At 61.2% G+C, this 20,027-nt stretch overlaps 1 protein-coding gene across 3 annotated transcripts in view; it reads left to right on the forward strand.

Annotated features, from left to right (window-relative positions):
* Nucleotides 1-19,975, forward strand: part of Baiap2 (BAR/IMD domain containing adaptor protein 2) — a 67,581-nt gene extending 47,606 nt beyond the window's left edge. Inside the window, exons 7-15 of one of the 3 annotated variants that reach the window (XM_026410819.2) lie at nucleotides 5,023-5,175; nucleotides 7,518-7,742; nucleotides 7,916-8,117; nucleotides 8,405-8,606; nucleotides 9,582-9,650; nucleotides 10,091-10,253; nucleotides 11,561-11,595; nucleotides 14,056-14,101; nucleotides 18,127-18,148. In XM_026410819.2, coding sequence (XP_026266604.1) covers nucleotides 5,023-5,175; nucleotides 7,518-7,742; nucleotides 7,916-8,117; nucleotides 8,405-8,606; nucleotides 9,582-9,650; nucleotides 10,091-10,253; nucleotides 11,561-11,595; nucleotides 14,056-14,083 — 1,077 coding nt within the window. In that variant the 3' untranslated portion in view covers nucleotides 14,084-14,101; nucleotides 18,127-18,148. Of the gene's footprint in view, nucleotides 1-5,022; nucleotides 5,176-7,517; nucleotides 7,743-7,915; nucleotides 8,118-8,404; nucleotides 8,607-9,581; nucleotides 9,651-10,090; nucleotides 10,254-11,560; nucleotides 11,596-12,004; nucleotides 13,563-14,055; nucleotides 14,102-18,126 lie in introns of those variants that run through there. The other 2 variants (XM_026410817.2, XM_026410818.2) reach the window with 2 other exon arrangements.
* Nucleotides 19,976-20,027: the final 52 nt, after the last annotated feature.

Below are 20,027 nucleotides of genomic sequence, written 5' to 3' on the forward strand. Positions count from 1 at the left end.
CGTAACACGTTGGCCTGAGTCGGCTTTCTGTGGCTATAACTGAACACCTGAGGCCAGGTAATTGGAAGAATGGGGATGTGTTTAACTCCCGGTTCTGAAGGCTGGAAAGTCCAAGAGCACAGCACTGGCATTGGACGAGGCCTTGCTGTGGCGTTGGGTGGAGCCAGTGTGCCAGCTCGGGTCTGTCTGTCTCTCCTCTCACCACTGGTACCATCGTGGGGGTCGTGCCCCCAGGACCTCCTCCAACCCGCCTGTCCCAGATGACTCGGAGATTAGATTTCTGGCCCTCAACAATGTTACAGAGTGGAACGGCCAGCCCTTCCACTGCCAGCCTGCACGCAGGAGCACGGCCCCCTGCTCAGCCCTGTCTGTGTGGCCCTGAGCCGTGTGGGCTGAGCTGAGCGCCTGCAGCCCTTGGAGCCCAGTGCTGCCTGTGGCCCAGTGCTCCAGCATCACACACTGACCTGAGTGCAGGCCCTTTCAGAACAGGGGAGCCCTTGGCGGCAGAGTAGGCCCCCAGTGACTCCACGCTGGAGCCGCTGTGCCCTGGGTGATGCCCGTGAGCTGCAGGAGGCCTTCAGGGGCAGCCCAGGAGTTGGAGAAATGGGGTGAGGCCGCCACAGCTTCAGATAAGGTAAACCACAGGGCTTCAGAGTTTTCCAGAATGCCCTTCCCCCGTCTGAGTCACCGCGTGCTCTGCAAGAAGAGGGTGCACATTCGGATCCCTTCTGTCTTCCGGGATTACAGGGCTGCTGTGCCTGGGTGACTAAGTGGGCGCACACCATGGTCTTGGTGCTTTCGGCTGGGCGTTTCTGCAGTGCTGTCACCATAGCACCCAGCTCAGCAAGGAGCAGCAGGGAGGGGACTGGGAGACCTGGCCTCTGAGGGACGGGCTCCTGCCGTTTTAAGTGGCTGAACCATGAGCACGGCAGGCCCAGGCTGTGTTCTGTTATGTGCACGGTCCAGGAGACGAGCACTCCACACACAGGGCATGGGCCTTAGGGCAGAGCAGCTGGGAGCCCCTTGGTGGCCGCTACCTCCTTCCGCTCCCTGCCCTCCTCAGGAGGCCACACTCCTTCCCTGGCCTAGATTTCCAGGATCTTCCCAGCAAAGCGGTGACCTCCATGACGAGGTAGCCTGGAAAAGGAGGTCAGGAGAGTTGGCTGTTCCTAGACAGGAGCGCGGAGCATTGCTCGTGGGCCTAACTATGCTGCAGCCCAGGTGCCATGTCAGGGCCTTGGAGCAGCTGACTACTCACAGGAGGCTGAAGCAGGCAACTGCCCCATGTCCTTGTGACCCTCCCAGCTGGCCCTGGGCAGGTGGCTCAGGGACTACTCCCCTAGGCAGTGGGCTCCACAGGCAGTATTGGAGCTCCTGCAGCCCCCACCACAGTGCTGCTTGCTATCTCCCCTTCCTGAGCTCCTGGTTGAGACCTGTGTGGCTCCAGCCCTTCTCAGGCTCCTGAGTAGGTGGAAATCTCAAAAATAAGCACCAGTCCCTCCCGACACCACAGACTGCCAGACCCTGCTAATGAGGCCAGTGCCTGTGTGCACACAGGGAGTCGAGGGCTGCTGTGCAGGGCAGCACCAGCCTACAAACCCAGAAACCAGCTGTCGGGTGGGCAGCGGGCCGGCTCCCGGGCCTTGGCTTGGAAGGTGCTGTTCCTGGGGCGAAGGACCCAGGGGCCTCGTGTCCTGGCTTAGTCCTCTGTGCTGGGGTAACCGTTCCAAGCAGTGCCCTGCCTTCTCCAGAGTCCCCGTAGACAGTGGCTCGCTGGACGAGAGGGCGTGGGGCACGGCGCTGGCGTCCTCTCCCGGCTTTTCCTTTCGCTAGCACCTCAGCTGCCCTCCAGGGCTCTGGGTCTCATGCTGACCCGCCTCTGGCCTGGGCTTTGGGTGCAGCCATCCTCCAGGCCTGGCTACAAGTAGAGCAGTCTCTGGGACTGGAGGGGCACATGGTGGCTTGAGGACAGATCGAGTTGGGATTCCCACCCTCTCCCATGGGAACTTTGTACACTCCCGAGCTGTCCACTTAAGAGCTGCCTGTCAAGCCAGGCGGCTCTGTGGTGTGAGTTCAGAACCAGGGCAGGTGCCCTCTTTGTGGCCAGGTTGAAACATGAAAGTCCTCAACAGACTTTGATGGGGCGGGGCAAGTGGATCTTCCAGGTGGCAACAGGCTGGTGCTGGTGTGTACCTCTCCCTGTCCGGGCTCCTCTACCCTGAAGCTTGGGAAAGGACCTGGGCTGACCTGGGCACCCTCCTCTGTGGCTCCTGGAGTCCTGGGCCACACCCCTGGGGTGCTGTTCTCCTGCTGCCTGGAGAGGGTGCCTCTGTGTGCATAGAGGCTCTGGAGCAGGGGTAGGAGGCGCTGATCCCGTGTGTTGCGTAGCCAGAGGCAGCAGCTTGATCAGGCCCCCAGGCCCTCACTTGGTGTTCAGGCATCTTGCTTCCCGCCTGCCAGCCTGTGTCCCAACCGGCAGGCCCTGCGGCCACTTGGGAGGACCACAGCCTGTTCCTTGGGATGTGGCCTGGATTTGGTGGTGGAGGTGATGAGCCAGCCACTTTAGGCCCTTTCAGTTGCCCTCCAGAGGGGAGGGCTGCGCTCAGGGCAGGGGTCTGTGCTCAGTGTCAGCCCTGGGCAGGCCTGGACCTTGGGACACATTGTCCCGCTCTCGCTGGGAGTCAGAAGTGTGCCTTGGTGGCCACGTTGGGGACAGGCCCCACCCAGCTGGGCTCCTCCCCACCCCCAAGCTGAGCCGTGTGTGGAGAGGCGCCAAGGGAACAGCCTGCTCTTGGATCCCCTCGCCCACGGGCTCCGCTGCCCACCCACGCTGAGTCAACATGAGGCAAGGCTGTGAGTCAGACGGGAGGCGCCCCTCGCGGCGGGGCCTGCCCCCTGCTGGAGGACAGGAAGTGATGCTGCAGAAGCCACTGGGCAGCTCTAGGCTGGTCAGGCTCTGGAGCAGGGGTAGGCAGCTGTTGGGTGGGCAGCGTGCCGGCTCCAGTTGGGTGGTCGCAGGAGGGGAGGGGAGGCAGGCATTCTGGGAGCCTGAGTGGGAGGGGAGGGGTCTGGGCACCCACCTCAGGGGCTTTAGAGACCTTGACCTCCACTCACAGGCCTGTTGTGTTTGGTGCTTGAAATTTCTGCTGTCTTCATTAAGTCCCCCAGCCCTAAGGACCTGGCGCACCGAAGACACTTGACCTAAGGCCAGGCTGAGCTCCAGGAGACTGAAGTGGTCGCTTTAGATGGTTGGATTAGGAACTGCAGGAGGTCAGCCATGGCCCCTGTGCTAGTGCTGCACACTACCAGGCCTTGGGCACACCCCTGCCAACCAGGTCACGGAAGGGATAGCAGAGGAGTCGGAGCGGTGGATGCACTCCTCCCCAAGGGACTGAGGTGGAGAGCCCTGGGGCTGGGTGCCTGTCATTTCCTCGGGGAAAGCGCCTACAGGGCTGGGACCTGGGCTCAGTGCCCCCTGCTGGCCCCTGTGCTCCTGCCCCTTGTGGCTCTTCCCCCACTCCTGCCCTGACAGCGCCCTGCACTGTGTGCCCAGTGGCCTCTCTGGGGTGGGTTTGCTTGTACTGGTTTTTAAGGCTGTTTAAAATTGTCGTGCAGGCAGGGCTGGGGTTGCAGCTCATGGTAGAGCGCTTGCCTGGCGTGTGTGGGGCACTGGGTTCTGTTCTCAGCACCACCTATAAATAAATAAAGGTCCATTGATAACTATTTTTCTAAAAAATTATAATGGAATCAACGTCCCGTAGTCACTCTTAAGTGTACAGTTCAGGGCCGTGAAGCACCTTCTTACTGACCCTGACCATCCCTGCACCCACCCCCAGAACCTTCTTCAAGTGAGAGACTGGCCCGCCCACACCCCCAGCCCCTGTTGGCTTGTCTCTCTGAATCGACTTCTCCATGCTCACATTTTTTGGGGAGACCCTTTGTCCTGGTGTGTGCAGCCTTGGGGTCTTGGAGGCTGGTTGGGTGAGGTTCAACTTGGGCTTGGGGGTTTTTTTGTCAAGCACTCTTCCTGGCTGGATTAGCGGTCCCCCAGGAAACACCACAGCTGGGGCAGGACAGGTGTTGGTAGTCGGAGCCACATTCACAGCCACTGGGGCGTACGGAGGGCTGGGTCTTTGGATTGGGGTGGGGGTGCCGCTGGCTCCTGTGGGTTCTGTGGTGTGGCTTCACCACCTGTCTTTCCTGAGCCCAGAGCACCTCTGAGGCTGAGGGGTTTTCCAAGCCACCATGTCGGGACACATTCCCAGCCTCTCCGGAGGAGGCACCAGGGGTAGGCATCTGGGTAACACTGAACTGAAAGGTCAAGGTCATGGGTGGCCTCCTCCCCCGTCAGGGCCCTGCAACACATACGTCCTGTTCTTGAGCACGTGTCCTGTCAGGGCTCAGGAAGGAAGGCCTGCCTGTCCCCCGCTGTTTCTCACTCCTCCCAGCCACCTCTCTCTCCTCCCCACGACTGGCTTCTCACTCTCTCCCACCAGGGCTTCTCTGTCCCCACTCCTGGCCTGCTCAGGTGGGGCCTGGTGGGAGAAGAGCCTCAGAGCGTCTTCCCACCCACAGCAGGCTGCCCGGTGTCCCCTTACTGCAGATGTCCTCGCCCCCTGCTCAGGAACACTGACTGATGCAGGAGGACAAAGCAGCAGCCCCATGGCTGTGGGCCGGGATGCTGGGTGGCTCCACGTGTGCGTTTCTATGCCATGGCCGAGGCCACACAAAGAGGCTGGCCTGCCACTCACACGCAAGATGTGGCTCAAGGAGACAAGCCGAACCCCTCCACCTGGGTCCCCTGCAGGAGGCAGGACCCTTGGTCACACTGTTGGCATGAAGAGGCATGCCAGGAGTGGCTGCAGGGGACGGGGTCATCGGTTGTCCTGAGTGGCCCTGACGCCGAGCTATTTCAGCTTCCACTTGGCAGGAACAGGACCTGACCTTTACATCGTGGGGCTGCCTGGATTCAGCCCACCGTGAGTTCTCACTGGCTCAGCCCTCTCTCCTTTATGCCCCCAGTACATCGACGCCATCAGCAGCAAGCAGGGCGAGCTGGAGAACTACGTGTCTGATGGCTACAAGACGGCGCTCACAGAGGAGCGGAGGAGGTTCTGTTTCCTGGTGGAGAAGCAGTGTGCCGTGGCCAAGAACTCTGCCGCCTACCACTCCAAGGTGAGCGGTCTGGGCCTCCAGCTCTGCTTGTTTGCGGCTGGGCTACTGGTGGACGTGAACTAAATAGGGCCATGTCGAGGAGTGTTGTGTCTCCGGCTGTGGTCCAGTAATACTGAGTTAGAATATCCCTGCACGCTCCTGTTCTCCTGGGGACAGAGTTCTAGGGGGAGAATTGCCAGATCAAAGGATACGGACATTTTGAAGACCTGCATCAGAAATTGCTGGGTGCTTTTCAAGAGCTCAGGTACTAAGGAGGGCTCGAGGATGCGTTTTTTGGGCCTTCTAGAACATTCTTGGTGAGACATGGGCTGGTGGCAGACTGGACAGTGGCCCACAGTACTCCCCAGTGGGGTGGGGGTCTCTGCTTGGCCACCCTGCAGCATGGGCTCGGTGCCTTCACCTCTGCCCCTGGGGGCCCCTCTAACTGAACTGGGAATGGTCTCTGGGCCTGTGGCCCTGCCCCCTGCAGTGTGGAAGGCTCCCTGACTCTGGCCAGGTGTCCTGGCCATCCGAGACCATGCCACAAACCCCCAGGCCTTTCTGGCCATGTCTAGTAGCTGCCATGGCTTGGTCACCCACTCAGACCTGCCCGTGCCTTTCTTCCTGAGCCCTGCCCAGCTGCACCCAGGTCCCTGCTCATAGCCTCGCCCCTGCTTCACACTACTATAGGGAATCAGACCTGTCACATGGTCCTTCTGAGAGGGCTCCTCACCTCTCCTGTTCTCTTCCCTCAAGCCACGGGGTGTCCTGATGGGACTGGGGTATGCTGTGTCCTGCTTCCTTCCCAGGCCCCATACTGCCTGGGGCTCACACCCTCCTGTTTCCACTAGGCCACACTCGCAGCTCCTTGAGGGGTGGGGAGATTCCCCCTGGGAGGCTCTGAGTCCTAGGCTCAAGTCCAGCCTTGCGGAACAGAAACGGCTGGAGGGTTCTCTAAGGATGGATTTCCTCAGGGGCTGCAGTAGGCTTCCTCCTTGGGTGACCTGGGGCTGAAGGACAGGGCTGGAGGGCTGATGCATCCCCCAGGGCAGTCAGGCCTAGGCACCAGACTTCCCGGGGCCCTTGTTCGCCCTTAGTCCATTACAAGAGCTGAGATGGACTCAGATTATGTCCCTGGAACATTCCAAGAGTTTAGAAGACCTGTTGGGCAGCTGAGCCCACCGGGAAGACCCTGCTTGTGTTCCCTAAGTGAAGGAGACGCCAAGGGGGCCGCAAGTGAACACCAACGCGTGCACTGCCCATCACAGGCTTGCACACCCACACAATCTAGAGCCATGTCGTTAGTCCCCGTAGCCTAGGGCATCAAGGACACAAATGCCACTCCCTCCAGAGGTTCCTATTCTCACTTGCCTGGACAGGTGGCATCTCTACCCCTGGAAGGGGTGGGGACACTGCTGGCCATGCCTCCTCCCACTTGCCTCTGGTTGCCCTGCCTCAGCATCAGAGCCAAGCTGGGCTGTGTGGTGCTTGCAGGGCGACAGTGGCCGTGGCCTGCGCCCTCTAGTGGGGGCCAGGCCCTGTGAGGATCAGGGAGGGAGAGCAGAACTCTGCCTGGGCCAGCAGCCTGGAGGCCTGCTCCAGACCCTTGGAGGTCCTTACTTACAGGACTCCCTAAAGGAGACCTTAGCTTAACACCTGTGGTTTACCTGCCCGGCGTCCACCCTCTGTGCTCATGCCCATGGGCATATCCCAGGCAGACCCGTGTCCTCCAGAGGCAGAGCCAGGCTCTGGCCCTGGGAGGGAACAGGAGCAGTGAGCCCCAGTACTGTCCTCTCCTTCAGTTCCAGCAGCCAGGCCTGGCCAGACTGGGCGCCCCCTGCCCCCAGTCAGCTTCCTCTCCTGCCTCTTGGTGGTTCTTTCCCTAGTGACACGTGGTCTGCTCACGGAGGAGCCGCGTGTCCTGGGGTGGCTGTGTGAACCCCCTGCCCACTTCTTGTTCCAGGCCCCTGGGAGTCTCCCCAGGATTTAGCCTCAGTTGGTTCTCACCCTGAAGCTCCCCACCTTCACAGCTTGTGAGAGTGCACCAGGCCCCGGCTGGGTAGCCCCCACCACCACTTCTTTTTAGTTATAGTTGAACACAGTACCTTTATTTTATTTATTTATTTTTATGTGGTGCTGAGGATGGAACCCAGTACCTCACAGGTGCCATGCGAGCACTCTGTCACCGAGCCCAACCCCAGCCCATGGTAGACCTTTTTGTACAAGGCCATGTTTCACGGGTGACCTGTCTCACTCCGGGGCACCTGATGATGAAGAGCAGCCGTCGGTGCCTCTGGGCTCTGTCCTCCACAAGGAGCCTGTGGCTGCCTGAGTTCCTCCTTGTCCTGTTTCTTCCACTTCAGGGCAAGGACCTGTTGGCCCAGAAGCTGCCGCTGTGGCAGCAGGCCTGTGCTGACCCCAACAAGATCCCAGACCGTGCCGTCCAGCTGATGCAGCAGATGGCTAGCAGCAACGGCTCCATCCTCCCCAGCGCCCTGTCAGCCTCCAAGTCTAACCTGGTCATCTCGGACCCCATTCCTGGGGCCAAGCCCCTGCCGGTGCCCCCTGAACTGGCCCCATTTGTGGGGGTGAGTCCTGGACCTCCTGGAGTGTACGGACATGGGGGTGGGCCCCTTTGCTGGGGTGGCTGCCCCTTCTCTGAGGGACACCCCAGTGTGCCAAGCCCAGGGCCCCCATGGGACACAAAGGGCTATCTCATCTGGTCCCATAACACCTCACCCCTGCCTCCTGTTCTCTCCAGCGGATGTCTGCCCAGGAGAATGCACCCATCATGAATGGTGTCACAGGCCCAGACAGCGAGGACTATAGCCCCTGGGCTGACCGCAAGGCTGCTCAGGCCAAGCCCCTGTCTCCCCCACAGTCGCAGAGCAAGCTCAGCGACTCCTACTCCAACACACTCCCCGTGCGCAAGAGTGTGGCCCCGAAGAACAGCTACGCCACCAGTAAGGCCCCAAGGGTGCTGGGCGGGACCCTGCCCAGGAGAGGCGCAGGCCTGGGAGACCCTGAGCCCTGAGCTGTCAGAGGCCTCCCGAGCGAGGGCCTGCAGTGCACATCCGGCTGGGAGTGCCACGTGTGCAGGGAGGCAGAGCCCTGTCCCTGGGCTCAGGAGGGCTTCCTTCAGCCACGGTAGCACCTCGCATCTGCCCAGGGCATTCAGGCACCCTGGCTAATGCCACAGGCTCCCTCTGCCATGGATAACCCCTCACACCGGCCCCCATTGTCCCAACAGCTGAGAACAAGACTCTCCCACGCTCCAGCTCCATGGCAGCCGGCCTGGAGCGCAATGGCCGCATGCGGGTTAAAGCCATCTTCTCCCATGCGGCTGGGGACAACAGCACACTGCTGAGCTTCAAGGAGGGCGATCTCATCACCCTGCTGGTGCCTGAGGCCCGTGACGGCTGGCACTACGGCGAGAGTGAGAAGACCAAGATGTGAGTATCCAGTGGGCGAGAGTGGGCTCCAGGCACCCTGGTCCCTTAGTGAGCACAGGACACTGCGGCTCAGATGTGCTCACAGTGCTGGTTCTCTGTGGGGACGGATGGACGGCCCAGGTCTTAGGTCCTCCTAGGATGAGGTGAACCCGAGGGCTTGCCCATGTGGGGCAGCAGCCTTCACAGCTTTCTTCACTGACAGTCCCCTCTGCCACTGCGTCATCTTTCCTGGCCACTCAGTTTGGCATGCTGAGTGGTGTTCTGGATGCATATATTCTGTTGCACTCCTAGCTTCCCGGTGGCCAGGCCTGTGGTCTCCCAGGCAGGTGACAGAGCGGGACGTGTCCAGCCTGAGACCCCCAGCCTTTGTGCTCCTGCGTCTCTGGCCTGGCCTCAGTGGTGGTACCACATCCTGCAGGCTGTACCATCACAGATAATGCCTGTTTGCAGAGAGCCTGTGCCAACATGCCACTCTTGCTGCACCTGGGGGCTCCTGTCCCAGGGCCTCTTTTGTCCACGTGTGTGGTAGCAAGAGGGAAGACGGCTGAGGTGGTCTGAGGTCCTGGCCCTGCTCTGGCTCAAGGGCAACCATGGCCCAGGAGAGGGGTCTCTGAGGACAGGAGGTCCCATCTTCCTCTTCCGGCGGCTTCTCTGGCTTTGGAGCCTTGGCAAGGGGCTATATGACAGATGGAGCACAGCTGTGCCCAGGACTCCACAGGGACCCTGCCCAGCCTGTGGTGGTAGCAGCTAGGCCCATGGCTCCATCAGAGAGGGACATAGAGCTATCTTGCCCTCAGGGCTGAGTGTGGATCCAGCAGGGGCCAGGGGACCAGGGTACAGCCGGTAGAGCCAGGCTGGGAGATGGGTGGGATTTGGAGTCTGATGGTGATTGGCAGAGGCCAGAATGCCGCTCATTTGCTGGCCTGAAGACCTTCGGTGCAGCGGGGAACCCTCTCACCGGGGCTTCTCTTCCAGGCGGGGCTGGTTTCCCTTTTCTTACACCCGGGTCCTGGACAGTGACGGCAGTGACAGGTTGCACATGAGGTGAGCATGCCACCCTGGTCGCAGATGGGGGCGCCTGGTCTTCGGCCCTGGAGAGTGCTGTGGTGGGAGCACAGGGAGCACGGCTGGGCCCTGCTCCTCTGCCATCACAGTCCCACTGCTCGTCTGAGGCCTGTGAGGTGGGTGGGGTGGGCCTCGGGGCTGGCCTGGCCCCCACGGGTTCTGGGCGGTCGGGCACTGGGGCTGCGTGGGCAGCCTTTGGCTGATCCATCGTGCTGGGGCCCATACCCTATTTATCTTTGGAAGCAGGGAGGCCAGCAGGGAAGCCCACTGGGTTAGCATGGCTGCAGCCGGGTCTTGGGGCAGCCTGGCAGGGCCCAGCGAGAGTGCGCCATGTGAAGGCACCAGAGCCACATTGCCGGGGGGCCGTGGGGGCTGGGCTGCGGGCTGCCTGGCCTCCCCTGAGCCCTGCACCCCCATAGCCTCCAGCAGGGCAAGAGCAGCAGCACTGGCAATCTCCTGGACAAGGACGACCTGGCCCTCCCGCCCCCTGACTACGGCACGTCCTCCCGGGCCTTCCCCACCCAGACAGCTGGCACCTTCAAGCAGAGACCCTACAGCGTGGCTGTGCCTGCCTTCTCCCAGGTGAGTGCTGGGACCTTGGGTGGCGTCCCCATACCAGTCTCCCCTGAGGGGCCAGGTGCCCAGTGCTGGGCAGTATCTGGGTCTCCTACCCTGCTGGCCTGGGGTGAGGTCTCTGTGGTTTGGGACTTGTGTCCACACATCTTACAGGTGACTGCTGGTGCCAGCCCCACACAGCCCCCTCTTCCAGCCTTGGCTGCTCGCTGTCCTTTCCTGGTCTAGCTGTGGTAACCGGGTTGAGTGGCTGGCTCAAGGCTGTCCTGGCACCCAGCACTGCTCAGGAGGACCCCACCCAGGGGTTGGGGAAGAAGAGATTCCCAGGCTCCTCTCCCAGAGAGTTCAGGTGGTCCCAGGAGCCCCTGCTGCCTGAACCCTCCATCAGTGTGGCCTTGGAGGTCATGCCGTCCGGTACTAGAGACCAGAGGGGGTGGGTGTGGCTCTGTTCAGGGTGTCCATGTGTTGGAGCCCATGCTTAGAGCATGTGGCAACAGCAGGAAGCCCACGGGCCTTGGGCACAGGCCAGTCTCCAAGCAGGGAGTCACCTTCATGTCCCTGTGGTCTTGAGCTTTGATTCAAGGCTAGGAGAGTCAAAGATGGTGAGGCTACCCACCCTTTGATGTCCAGTGGTCAGACCAGGCTGGCAGAGGTGAGACAGCTGTCCATAGCCATCCCCACCCAGCCTCACGCCTAGACAGTGTTGTCTCCCCAGGATCCAGACATTTCTAGGAAGCTATGGTTTGGGGCTCAGAGGGACAAATGGCCCGAGGCCAGCCCAGGCTCCTGGCCAGATACCCATTTTCACCAGCTGCCCTCCCCCGCACTGGCCTCTGCCTGCCCAATGTCCTCTACAGGCACACATCCATCTCCCCCACCTTGGTCATACCTACCCCCAGGGCCAGCCTCTGCACATCACTTGCTTAAGGTCTGGCCTCCTGGTGAGGCCCCTCTGTTTTCCAAGACTGCCAGAGAGCCCTGGCCTCTCCTTTTGTCCTCCACCTGAACGGCCAGTGTTCCTTCTGGGCCTTGGCCCTCGGGGAGGCCCCATTGTGTGGAGGGTGTTTCATGTGCCAACAGCTCACATAGTCCAGGAGGCCACTGGCTAGATGAGGAGCTGTCCCGTTAATTTGGGAGGTTCCCATGTCACCATGGGGAACCAAGGGCTCCAGGATGCCCACAGCCACTGCAGCCAGAGACGGGTGGAGACAAGTGCGGGCCTGCAGAGCCCAGTCTCAGCCCGGGGCAGAGAAGTCCCTGTGGACAGTGCCAGGGGCCTGTATCCCCAGGCTGACCATGTGCCTTCACTTCCCCAGGGTCTGGAGGACTACGGGGCGCGGTCCATGAGCAGGTAAGGGCTTTCGAACGGCTCTTGAGGCTGGGCGGGTGCACCACTGGCTCGATGGGGGTGCTGGGAACTGAGTCTCTTCTTCCTGGGGAGCCCTGCTGGGGCTCAGCCTCCACCAGAGTCAGACCCTGTATCAGCCCTGCTCCTTCTCCCTGGCATCCGGCTGGCCCCGTCCACCCCAGCAGGGTCAGAGAGGGCTGCCTGCCTACCTCCTTGACTCCTGAGCCCTGGGCAGCCTCGGTCACCACAGGACACATTCCTGTCTGGGCTTCTACGTTGCCCACTCCTGAGGCGGTGGCCAGGCTCTGGCCAGCCAGAGCTGATGGAGAAGGCTGTTGCCGGCGGTGGGCCTGCTGCCTCTGGCTAGCGTGGTGCGCACCTGGGCAGCTGTCCTATATACTTTGTTCCACAGTGGCAGTGGCACGCTGGTGTCCACAGTGTGAGGACGCTGACCACGGGCAGCTGCTCTGAAGAGCCCCCGCCTCCACCGGTTCCCTCCTCCGCTCTCGTCGGTTTGTTCTTGGGTTGTTTTTTTCCCACCTGCCCCCGCCTTTTGGTTGGTGACCCCCGACTCTGCGATCCCCCAGGGTCCATGGTGCTGCTCCCTGCGCCCCCGCGCTCACACCCCCACCTGTGTGTCCCCAGCCTCAAGCAGAGACTGCCAGGCGGGGCCTGCCGGCCGGGCAGCAGTGTAGTGTCCTCGCCCGCTGCCTGGCCCTGCGGTGTCTGCGACGCACACCCCTTTGTGAAGCTCGCCACGGGCCAGGTCTAGAGCTCAGAGAAAAAGAAAAACCTTAAAAAAAAGAAAAAAAAGAAAAAAGAAAAACAGGAAAAAGGACTTTTTTTTTCCTGAAAAAAAAGATCTGCATGGCCTCGGTGTCCGCACTGTTACTGTGCACCTGCCCCGGCGCCCTGGGTCTCCCAGCACAGACTCCGGGCCCAGAGGCTCCGCCCTGAGGCCCAGCCCACCCAGCCCCCTCCAAGGACCACACCAAGAAAGGGGGCTCATGCTGAGCTCAGGGGGGCCTCCCGAGGAAGCTGGCCACTCCTGTGAGGGAGGCCACAACCCCAGGCCCTGCCCTGCTAGGCCACCAGACCAGGCAGGGGCCTCTTTCCTTGGTGGGCACTGCTGGACAGGAGTACACAGAGCAGTGTGTGGCGTCTCAGTAGTGGGGTGGTGTTGCCCCCGCAGTGCACTGGCAGGAGCAGGGGCCAGAGCAGGCGCTCCTGGCCGCACGTGGACATTCCAAAGACCTCCAGAGACCACCCCTCCCTGTTTTTTGGAAGCCATTTCCTTAACCAGCCTGCGAGGGCGTCGCAGCTCCCTGTGGCCCCTGGACTGCGGGGGCAGGGTATGCGCAGCTGGTCTGGCAAGGCCACCCCAAGGGGCTCTGGGCAGGCGCTTCGCGCCTCCCACCGTGGAGAGCAGGCAGCCTCTGCCCTGGTTCCTCCTAAACACTCTCGTCTCTCTGTGTGTCTTGGTGACCTTAGAAGCAAGCACACTGGACTCAGTGGCTACTGGTTTTGTCTCTTCACACACTGAATTCTGAGTGGCTGAGCCAAGGTGCAGCTGGCTGGGCCCTGTGGCCGCTGGGAGCCTTCACGAAGCTGCAGACAGGCCTGTCGGAGGTGTTTAGCCAGAGCCTCCGCACACTGCCGGGGACTGGGACGCGGCTGTGGTGTCTGCAAGCCGCATCTGCAGGCACAGGCAGCCCAGGATGCTAAAGGGAGCACAGCCAGAACCTGGACTGTGTGAAGAACCTTCCGTGTCCCATTTTGCTAAAAGATTTCAAATCCAGGGGATTCCATGCGCAATGGATGAATGTAGACACAACACACAAAACCTGTATGAAGATGTAAAGTGCTGGAGATATTTTTCCTTTCTCCTTTCCTTTTTTTTTTTTTTTTTTTAATCTGAGTTGTGCCCTGTACTGCAGTTCACTGTTTGAATAAAAGTTTTATTTATTGCATCAAGTTGGGTCTGGCGCCTCCTTCCAGTCCCTGGCATGTGTCCAGGCTTTATTGGCCAGGCCACGCCTCCAGGCGCTGATCTATAGCCTCTTCGGTGGGCTTTGCAGGGCACCTTGGGGTCATTTGCTGGAAGGACCTAGGTTTGTGGACAGTGCTGACCCCTTTGAGCCCAGCGCCGTTGCTGCCACCCTTCTTCACTGGGCTCACTGGTGGTGCTGCCCCAGCTGAGAGAGCAGATCCTGGTGGGGCCTGGGCAGGCTCCAGGTGGGGAAGGTAGCCCCTGCTCGGCCTCCTGCAGACCTGAATAGCAAGGCAGCCTTCGGGTGCTGCAGCCGGCTCTGCCTGTCAGCTGGTGCTCTGGGCTCCAGGATTCTGGAGCCTGCACTGGGCCCCTGGTGTCCCCAGCCTTTCTGGCCTCAGTTCCCTGCAGAGTCCCCTGACCACCTGTTGCTCCCTCATGCCCCACCAACTGAGCCTTGTGTTTCCTTGCAGCACGGATGTGGAAGTGGCCAGACTTTGAGCTGCCCCTGACTAGTTAGTAAGTTGTCCTGGTCTTCTTATGCCCATCTGTCTGCATCTGCAGTGGATCTGGATGGACCCCCCGCCTGGGCCAGGGTAGCCTGGTGGGCAGGGGCCCACTTGCCTGGCAGGGCCTGGGGGTCTGCCCAGCTGCCGCGCTCGGGGTTCCGGGCCTTCCTTCCATTGGTTCCCTTCTGGGCTCCTGGGTCTTCCCTTTTCCCCTGGAGGCTTGCGGTTCTGTCCTGTCCACCCTGATGCTGCCCTCACTGTGTGGGCTGCCCTGCCTCTGTCTGTCTCCTCCTGCCCCTGCTGGGTGCTTCAGCCACAATCACAGGGTGGCCCTGGCAAGCAGCTGAGACTGACCACAGAGCACCAGCAGGGGTCTTTTTCTGGAGGGGGTGATGGGCTCTGAGCCTGTCCAGTGAGCATCACAGTTGGGCAGAGCTGGGCCCAGGCTCAGGGTACTGGAGACAAGAGGGTCTGGAGCCTGCTGCCCACTGCCTTCTGATCTTAACCTTTCTAAGTCCCCCCATCTCCTCAGCCAGTCCCAAGACACTGGGGAGACTGCCCAGGAGTGGCCCTCTGCCACCAAACCCAGGGCGCCCCCATCAGCCTCCAGCCCCCTTGCTGGTGATGGCTCTTTTGCTGGCGGAGGGAGCAGACAGGCAGCTGGGAACAGGAGGGGTCTTCCTCAGCCCTCACTGTATCACGTGGCCCTGCTGTGCACACACCCACCAAGTGGAGGGGGCCTCCTGCTGCCCTCCCACCCCACACTGCAGGAGGGTGGCCTGTGAGGCCAGGGCCTGCATCCCTTACAAGGGATATCCCAACCCGTGGCAGCCAGACCATTCAGGCAGTCCCGGACCAGGCTCCTGTGGGACTCACTTCTGTTGGGGAATTGCAGCATGAATGTGGAAGGCTCTGTGCAAAAGCTCCTGAAGTCTGGGGGCAGGAAGGCATACTCCCTTCCTGCCCTGTTGCCCTCCCACAGGTGCTCCCTGGGAAGCCTACCCTCCTGCCCCCCTTCCTGTCCTGTCGCCCTCCCACAGGTGCTCCCTGGGAAGCCTACCCTCCTGCCCCCCTTCCTGCCCTGTCACCCCCACACAGTGCTTCCTGGGAAGCCTACCCTCCTGCCCCCCTTCCTGCCCTGTCACCCCCACACAGTGCTCCCTGGGAAGCCTACCCTCCTGCCCCCCTTCCTGCCCTGTCACCCCCCCACACAGTGCTCCCTGGGAAGCCTACCCTCCTGCCCCCCTTCCTGCCCCGGGCCCTCTGAGCCCCTTGGTGGCCAGGCTGTCCTCACCTGAAGGCCCAGGAGGCTGGAAGACTCTGCCTGGACCCACATCCCTCACTTAGACTGAGGCATGGACCAGGGAATTTGTTGGGCGTCAGGGGATGCGAGTGTGCCAGCAGCCAGCACCACACCGTGGCATGTCGAGCCATTTCCCAGCCAGTGTCTGCCTGGCCTTTCAGCTCCCCTGGGTGGGGTCAAAGGCCATCTGCAGTTGGTCCACAAGTGCCCTCCTCCCTAGCTTAGGGCCCTGAGAGGGGGCTTGGCATGAGAATGGAGAGGCAAGTGCCAAGGCACCACCCACTCTAAGGCCAACTCCAGAGCTTGGCACCATGGCGCACACCTTAATCCCAGAGACCCAGGAGGCTGAGGCAGGAGGGTCCCACGTTCAAGGCCAGCTTCAGCAACTTAGGTCTGGGGACGTAGCTCAATGGTAGAAGCCCCTGGGGTTCAATTCCTATTCACAGCTTCTGAGGGTGCTGCCACTCTGTGGACACAGGAAGGCACTCATGTGGCGCTCTGAGCTCGGCTCTGTCCTCCAGGCAGCCCAGTCTGCTCTCAGACTCCCTGTTTCTCACGCAAGTGGTTTAAGTGGTTGGCTTAGAAAACGACCGTGCTGACCCTGGAGTCCATGCTGCTCTTGAATTCTGTCAGCCTGGAATGCGAGCCATGTGGCTTCAGGGATTCAGACTGTTTAAGTTCCTGGTGACAGTGTCCCTCACAGGCGGCTGCCTGCGCCCCAGCCTGTGGGCTGCCAGACCGTCCAGGCAGGTCCTGGGCCCTCATCTGCAAGATGGAGTGGAGCTCCCCTGACCTCTGCCCTGGTGGTGGCTCACCCTGCTGCCCACCTCTCAGCCCTGACCAGCGAGCAGCCCTGCTCTGCCCTGGGAGAGGGCCATTGCATGTTGGTGTCCTCAGGTGTTCCTGTGTCCTGGCTGGGCATGCCCTATCTCCAGTCCCCCTGATCCTGGACATGGCTTGGTGACTTTCCTTGGCCCGGCACACACTCTCTGTTGCTTGTCCACCAACCGTGCTCAGACGGGAGCATGCTGTGGGCAGATGTCCATGGGATCTGCTTGCTGGCACACGTACAGGGAGACGCTGCATGGCCCCAAGGAGTCACCCAGGCTAGCTCCCCAGGGTCACTCAAGAGCCTGCTCTTCCAGCTCCTGGAGGTGGTGGCCTTCTGTGGGGGTGGTGAGATGACAGCGTGCAGGGTCCCAAGACCCTGTTTCCTCAGAAACTCGGTCTGGATGGCTCCGTGTGCTCCACTGTTTGGAGGCGCAGAAAGGAGAATGTGGGTAGGGTGGAGACCCTCGCAGCCAGGTCGTCCTGACTGGTGCCGTGTCTGTCGGGGACAGCTTGGGTGAGAGGGAGGTGCGGCGTGCTGTAGGGACTCGTCTGGAGCCACCGCAGCTCTGGCACCTGGGACGGTCTGCTCCACCCACTGGCCCCGGAGCTCTTCTCGGGAGCTGGTGTGGTCCGCGGGTAGGCCTGACCATCGCACCCCGGCCCTCCCTGGCCTCCGGGCAGCAGTGGGAAGCTGCCTGCCCTGAGCTGAAGAGAAGCCCAGCCCTGGGCAGAGCCCCCAGCTGCAGCAGAGCCGGCACTGGCCCTGGACTCTGGATGCTGTGAGCCAAAGGCGGTCAGTCAGCATCAGAGCCGTAGGAGCGACGCCGTCTTGAGGTCCTCCAGACCACTGTGGCCTGTCCGTCTTCTCGTTTCATCTTTTCCAAGCCTCACAGTGTTTCCAATTTGTAGAAAACACCAAGTCCTTGGGAAAGCATAGGGAGATGCCCCCGCCTGCGGGCGTCCTCCTGGGCATGCTGGATGGAGTGCCTGCCCACAGGCCTGCTGCTGGCTCACCCAGGCTCCCGAGGACCCAGCTGGGCCAGAGGTGACCCTGCTCCAGGTAACGGCTCCAGAGCCCAGCCCACGTTCCAGGAGCACAGTCCTGTGCCTGCGAGTCCTGTGTTCACACGCCATCTGTGCTGTCCCTTGTAGAGCTGCCTGACCTACCCACCTGCCGCCCCATGCTGTCCCAGCCTGGGAAGGTCCTCTTGAGCCTGACAGGGACTGATGAGAAGAGGCTCCCAGGGGACCAGGCCGGTGCTGTGCCCTCTGTGCTCATCTCGTTCCATTTCCACTTCTTGTCTCTCGAGTCCTCTTTGTGTATCAGCTGCAGCCCAGGGACCCCTGGGGAGGGCTCAGCTCCCTGGGGAAACCGCCGCCCAGTGGAGAAAGAGCCAGCCCTTGGCAGGGGCCACCACGTCCACCCCAGCCTGTAGGTGCCAGCACACCTCATGTCTGTGTGTCTGCCTGTCTGCAGTGTGTCTCCAGCAGGACGCCTGCATGCCTGGGCCAGCTCGTGTCGCCTGCCAAGCTGTGTCCTGTGTGTTGATGGGCCATCAAGCCCAGTTGCTCCTCAGCCTGGCCTGGTGGGGGCTCACCTGATGGTACCCTCTGGAGCTGGAAGGGTGGCAATGTACCCCCACCATACGTCTCTGGGACGGTTGCCAGTGTGAAGTGGGGGTGCCCTGTCCAGAGCATGTGGGGTGAAGAGAGGCTGGCTACACCAGGGGTCAGCAGGCTTTGAAGAGAATGCCTGGCTCTGGCCCCAGCACCCGCCTTGTCCACAGCTCTGAGTTCTAAAGTGGGCTGTGGGAGTCCTTGCTGGCAGTCCCAGGGCAGCCTGGGTGGCACGACTTGTCCAGAGCAACTGTCCCAAACTGAAATCACTCTTCTCTCCTCAGGAATCCCTTTGCCAATGTCCAGCTGAAGCCAACGGTGACCAATGACAGGTCTGCTCCCCTCCTCAACTGACAGCCACGCCTGCAGTGCCACACTCTGCCACCCATACACCTGATCCTGTCACCACCTGTGAGTTCCTGTTGGGAAGACCAAGGCCCAAGCCCCCTTCAGCTCAGTTGGATCTGAATCTCGGCTGCTCCTGGGATTGGTGTCGGGCGGGACTGACCAGGGGGTGACCCTGAGAACCCTAGGCCTGCTGGTCCTGCCATGGCCTTGGCAGGGAGACTGGTCCTCTTAGGGCAGGCACCTCTGGTCCCAGGCCAAGAGCTCTAGTTGCCCCTGGTCACAGGGAGACATGGGTCAGCTGTGGCTGGAAGGACGCCTGCTGCTGTTCTCACCCCCCGAGCCTGCTCAGTCCACGGGCTGTTCTCACCTCCCAAGCCTGCTCAGTCAGCGGGTGCCCCCCTGGGCCAGGTGTGATCTGTGGGCCTGGTGGACCCTGTTCTCCAGTGTGATTTATCTTAGCACCAAGCTTCCCCCGGGCTCCACCTGCTGTTCCTGGGAACTGAGTGGGCTCTGCCCAGCTTCCATCCTGCCTCTCTCCAGGCCCGTCTCCTCCCTGCCTGAGCCCTACTTCCCATCCAGAACTCTGCTGCTGGCAGTGTGCCCGGGGTCACCAGCTGTGTGCCTGCTGGCTGGTGGGGACCTGACTCTGCCTAGGACTCCTGGGTGGGACGGGACTACCCCCCAGCTGCTTCCTGCAGGGGCTGAGCCTTTGCTGGATACAAACTTCCCCAAGGAGGGCTCAGAGCTCCTGGCTTGTCTACACAGGAGGCTGTGCCACAGCTCAGGTGGCACATGGAACCGCAGGAGCACAGAAATCCTCACTCCTCCAAAGCCTCTGCCTCTTCTACCCACTGCTGGGCCAAGGGGCAGGCACAGCCCGTGGAAGGGTGGGGGAACTGCCCTAGGGAGGTCTGGGTCCACCCTCTTCACCCAGGAAGAGGGGGTTTTGGGGGTCTCCCGCCCTGACAGCGGTGCCAGGTCACCAGGGTGTGCCTCCTATCCCCAGACAGCTGGTGGCTGGCAAGCCCCCCCCCCCAGGGCTTTGTCTACAGACACCAAAGAAGACACTAAGCACAAGATTTTTTTCTTAGCGTGGTTTCTCTTAAAAAAACAAAAAAGAACAAGAAAATCATTGCACCAGCTTCTGAAGCCTCAAACTAATTAAAAACAAAAAAAAAAAAAAAACACACACACACACACAAACTAAAAAATGTCCCTTCCCCACCCCCAAAGCAACAATAAACTTTCTCTTTGGCAACAATAACTTAAAATCACCCCATTTCCATTCACTCCAGCAACCGTGGTTACAAAAATACTTCCCTGTGCTGCCTGCGTACCCCGGTCCCGCCTCTTCCCCATTTCCCTGTGGCTGGAGCCCCACTATCCCTTGACTGCTGGGGCCCGGGGCCAGGCACTATCCCCAGGAGGGGAGCTACCTGTACCACCCTGCCGAGGGCACCTCTAGAACAGGGCCAGTAGTGGGGTGAGGCCTGGAAGCCCCACTTGGTGCCTCTGGCTGCCTTTTGCAGCTCAGGAGGACCCAAGAGGGAGCATCCCAGACCCTATGGGGAGGGCCTGGTGGGTAGAGGCAGTGAAGGGAAACAGTCACTCGGAGATAAGGGCATTGGAGACACTGAGCCCAGGGGTCTCTTCTTGCACCAAGCAAACCCAGACCAAGGTGGAAGGGTGCAGGAAGATTTGAAGGCCTGACCTCATCTGGGGCCAGGCCTTGCCTGGCCAAGGACACAAATGTCCTGTGAACACAGGAAGGAAGCCAGCCAGGCAAGGCATGCAGGCCCGTGGCCAAGGGTGGGTCCCCAGGCCTGAGGCCAAGCAG

This window comes from Urocitellus parryii, chromosome 7 (assembly GCF_045843805.1).
Source record: "Urocitellus parryii isolate mUroPar1 chromosome 7, mUroPar1.hap1, whole genome shotgun sequence".
Taxonomy (NCBI): domain Eukaryota; kingdom Metazoa; phylum Chordata; class Mammalia; order Rodentia; family Sciuridae; genus Urocitellus; species Urocitellus parryii.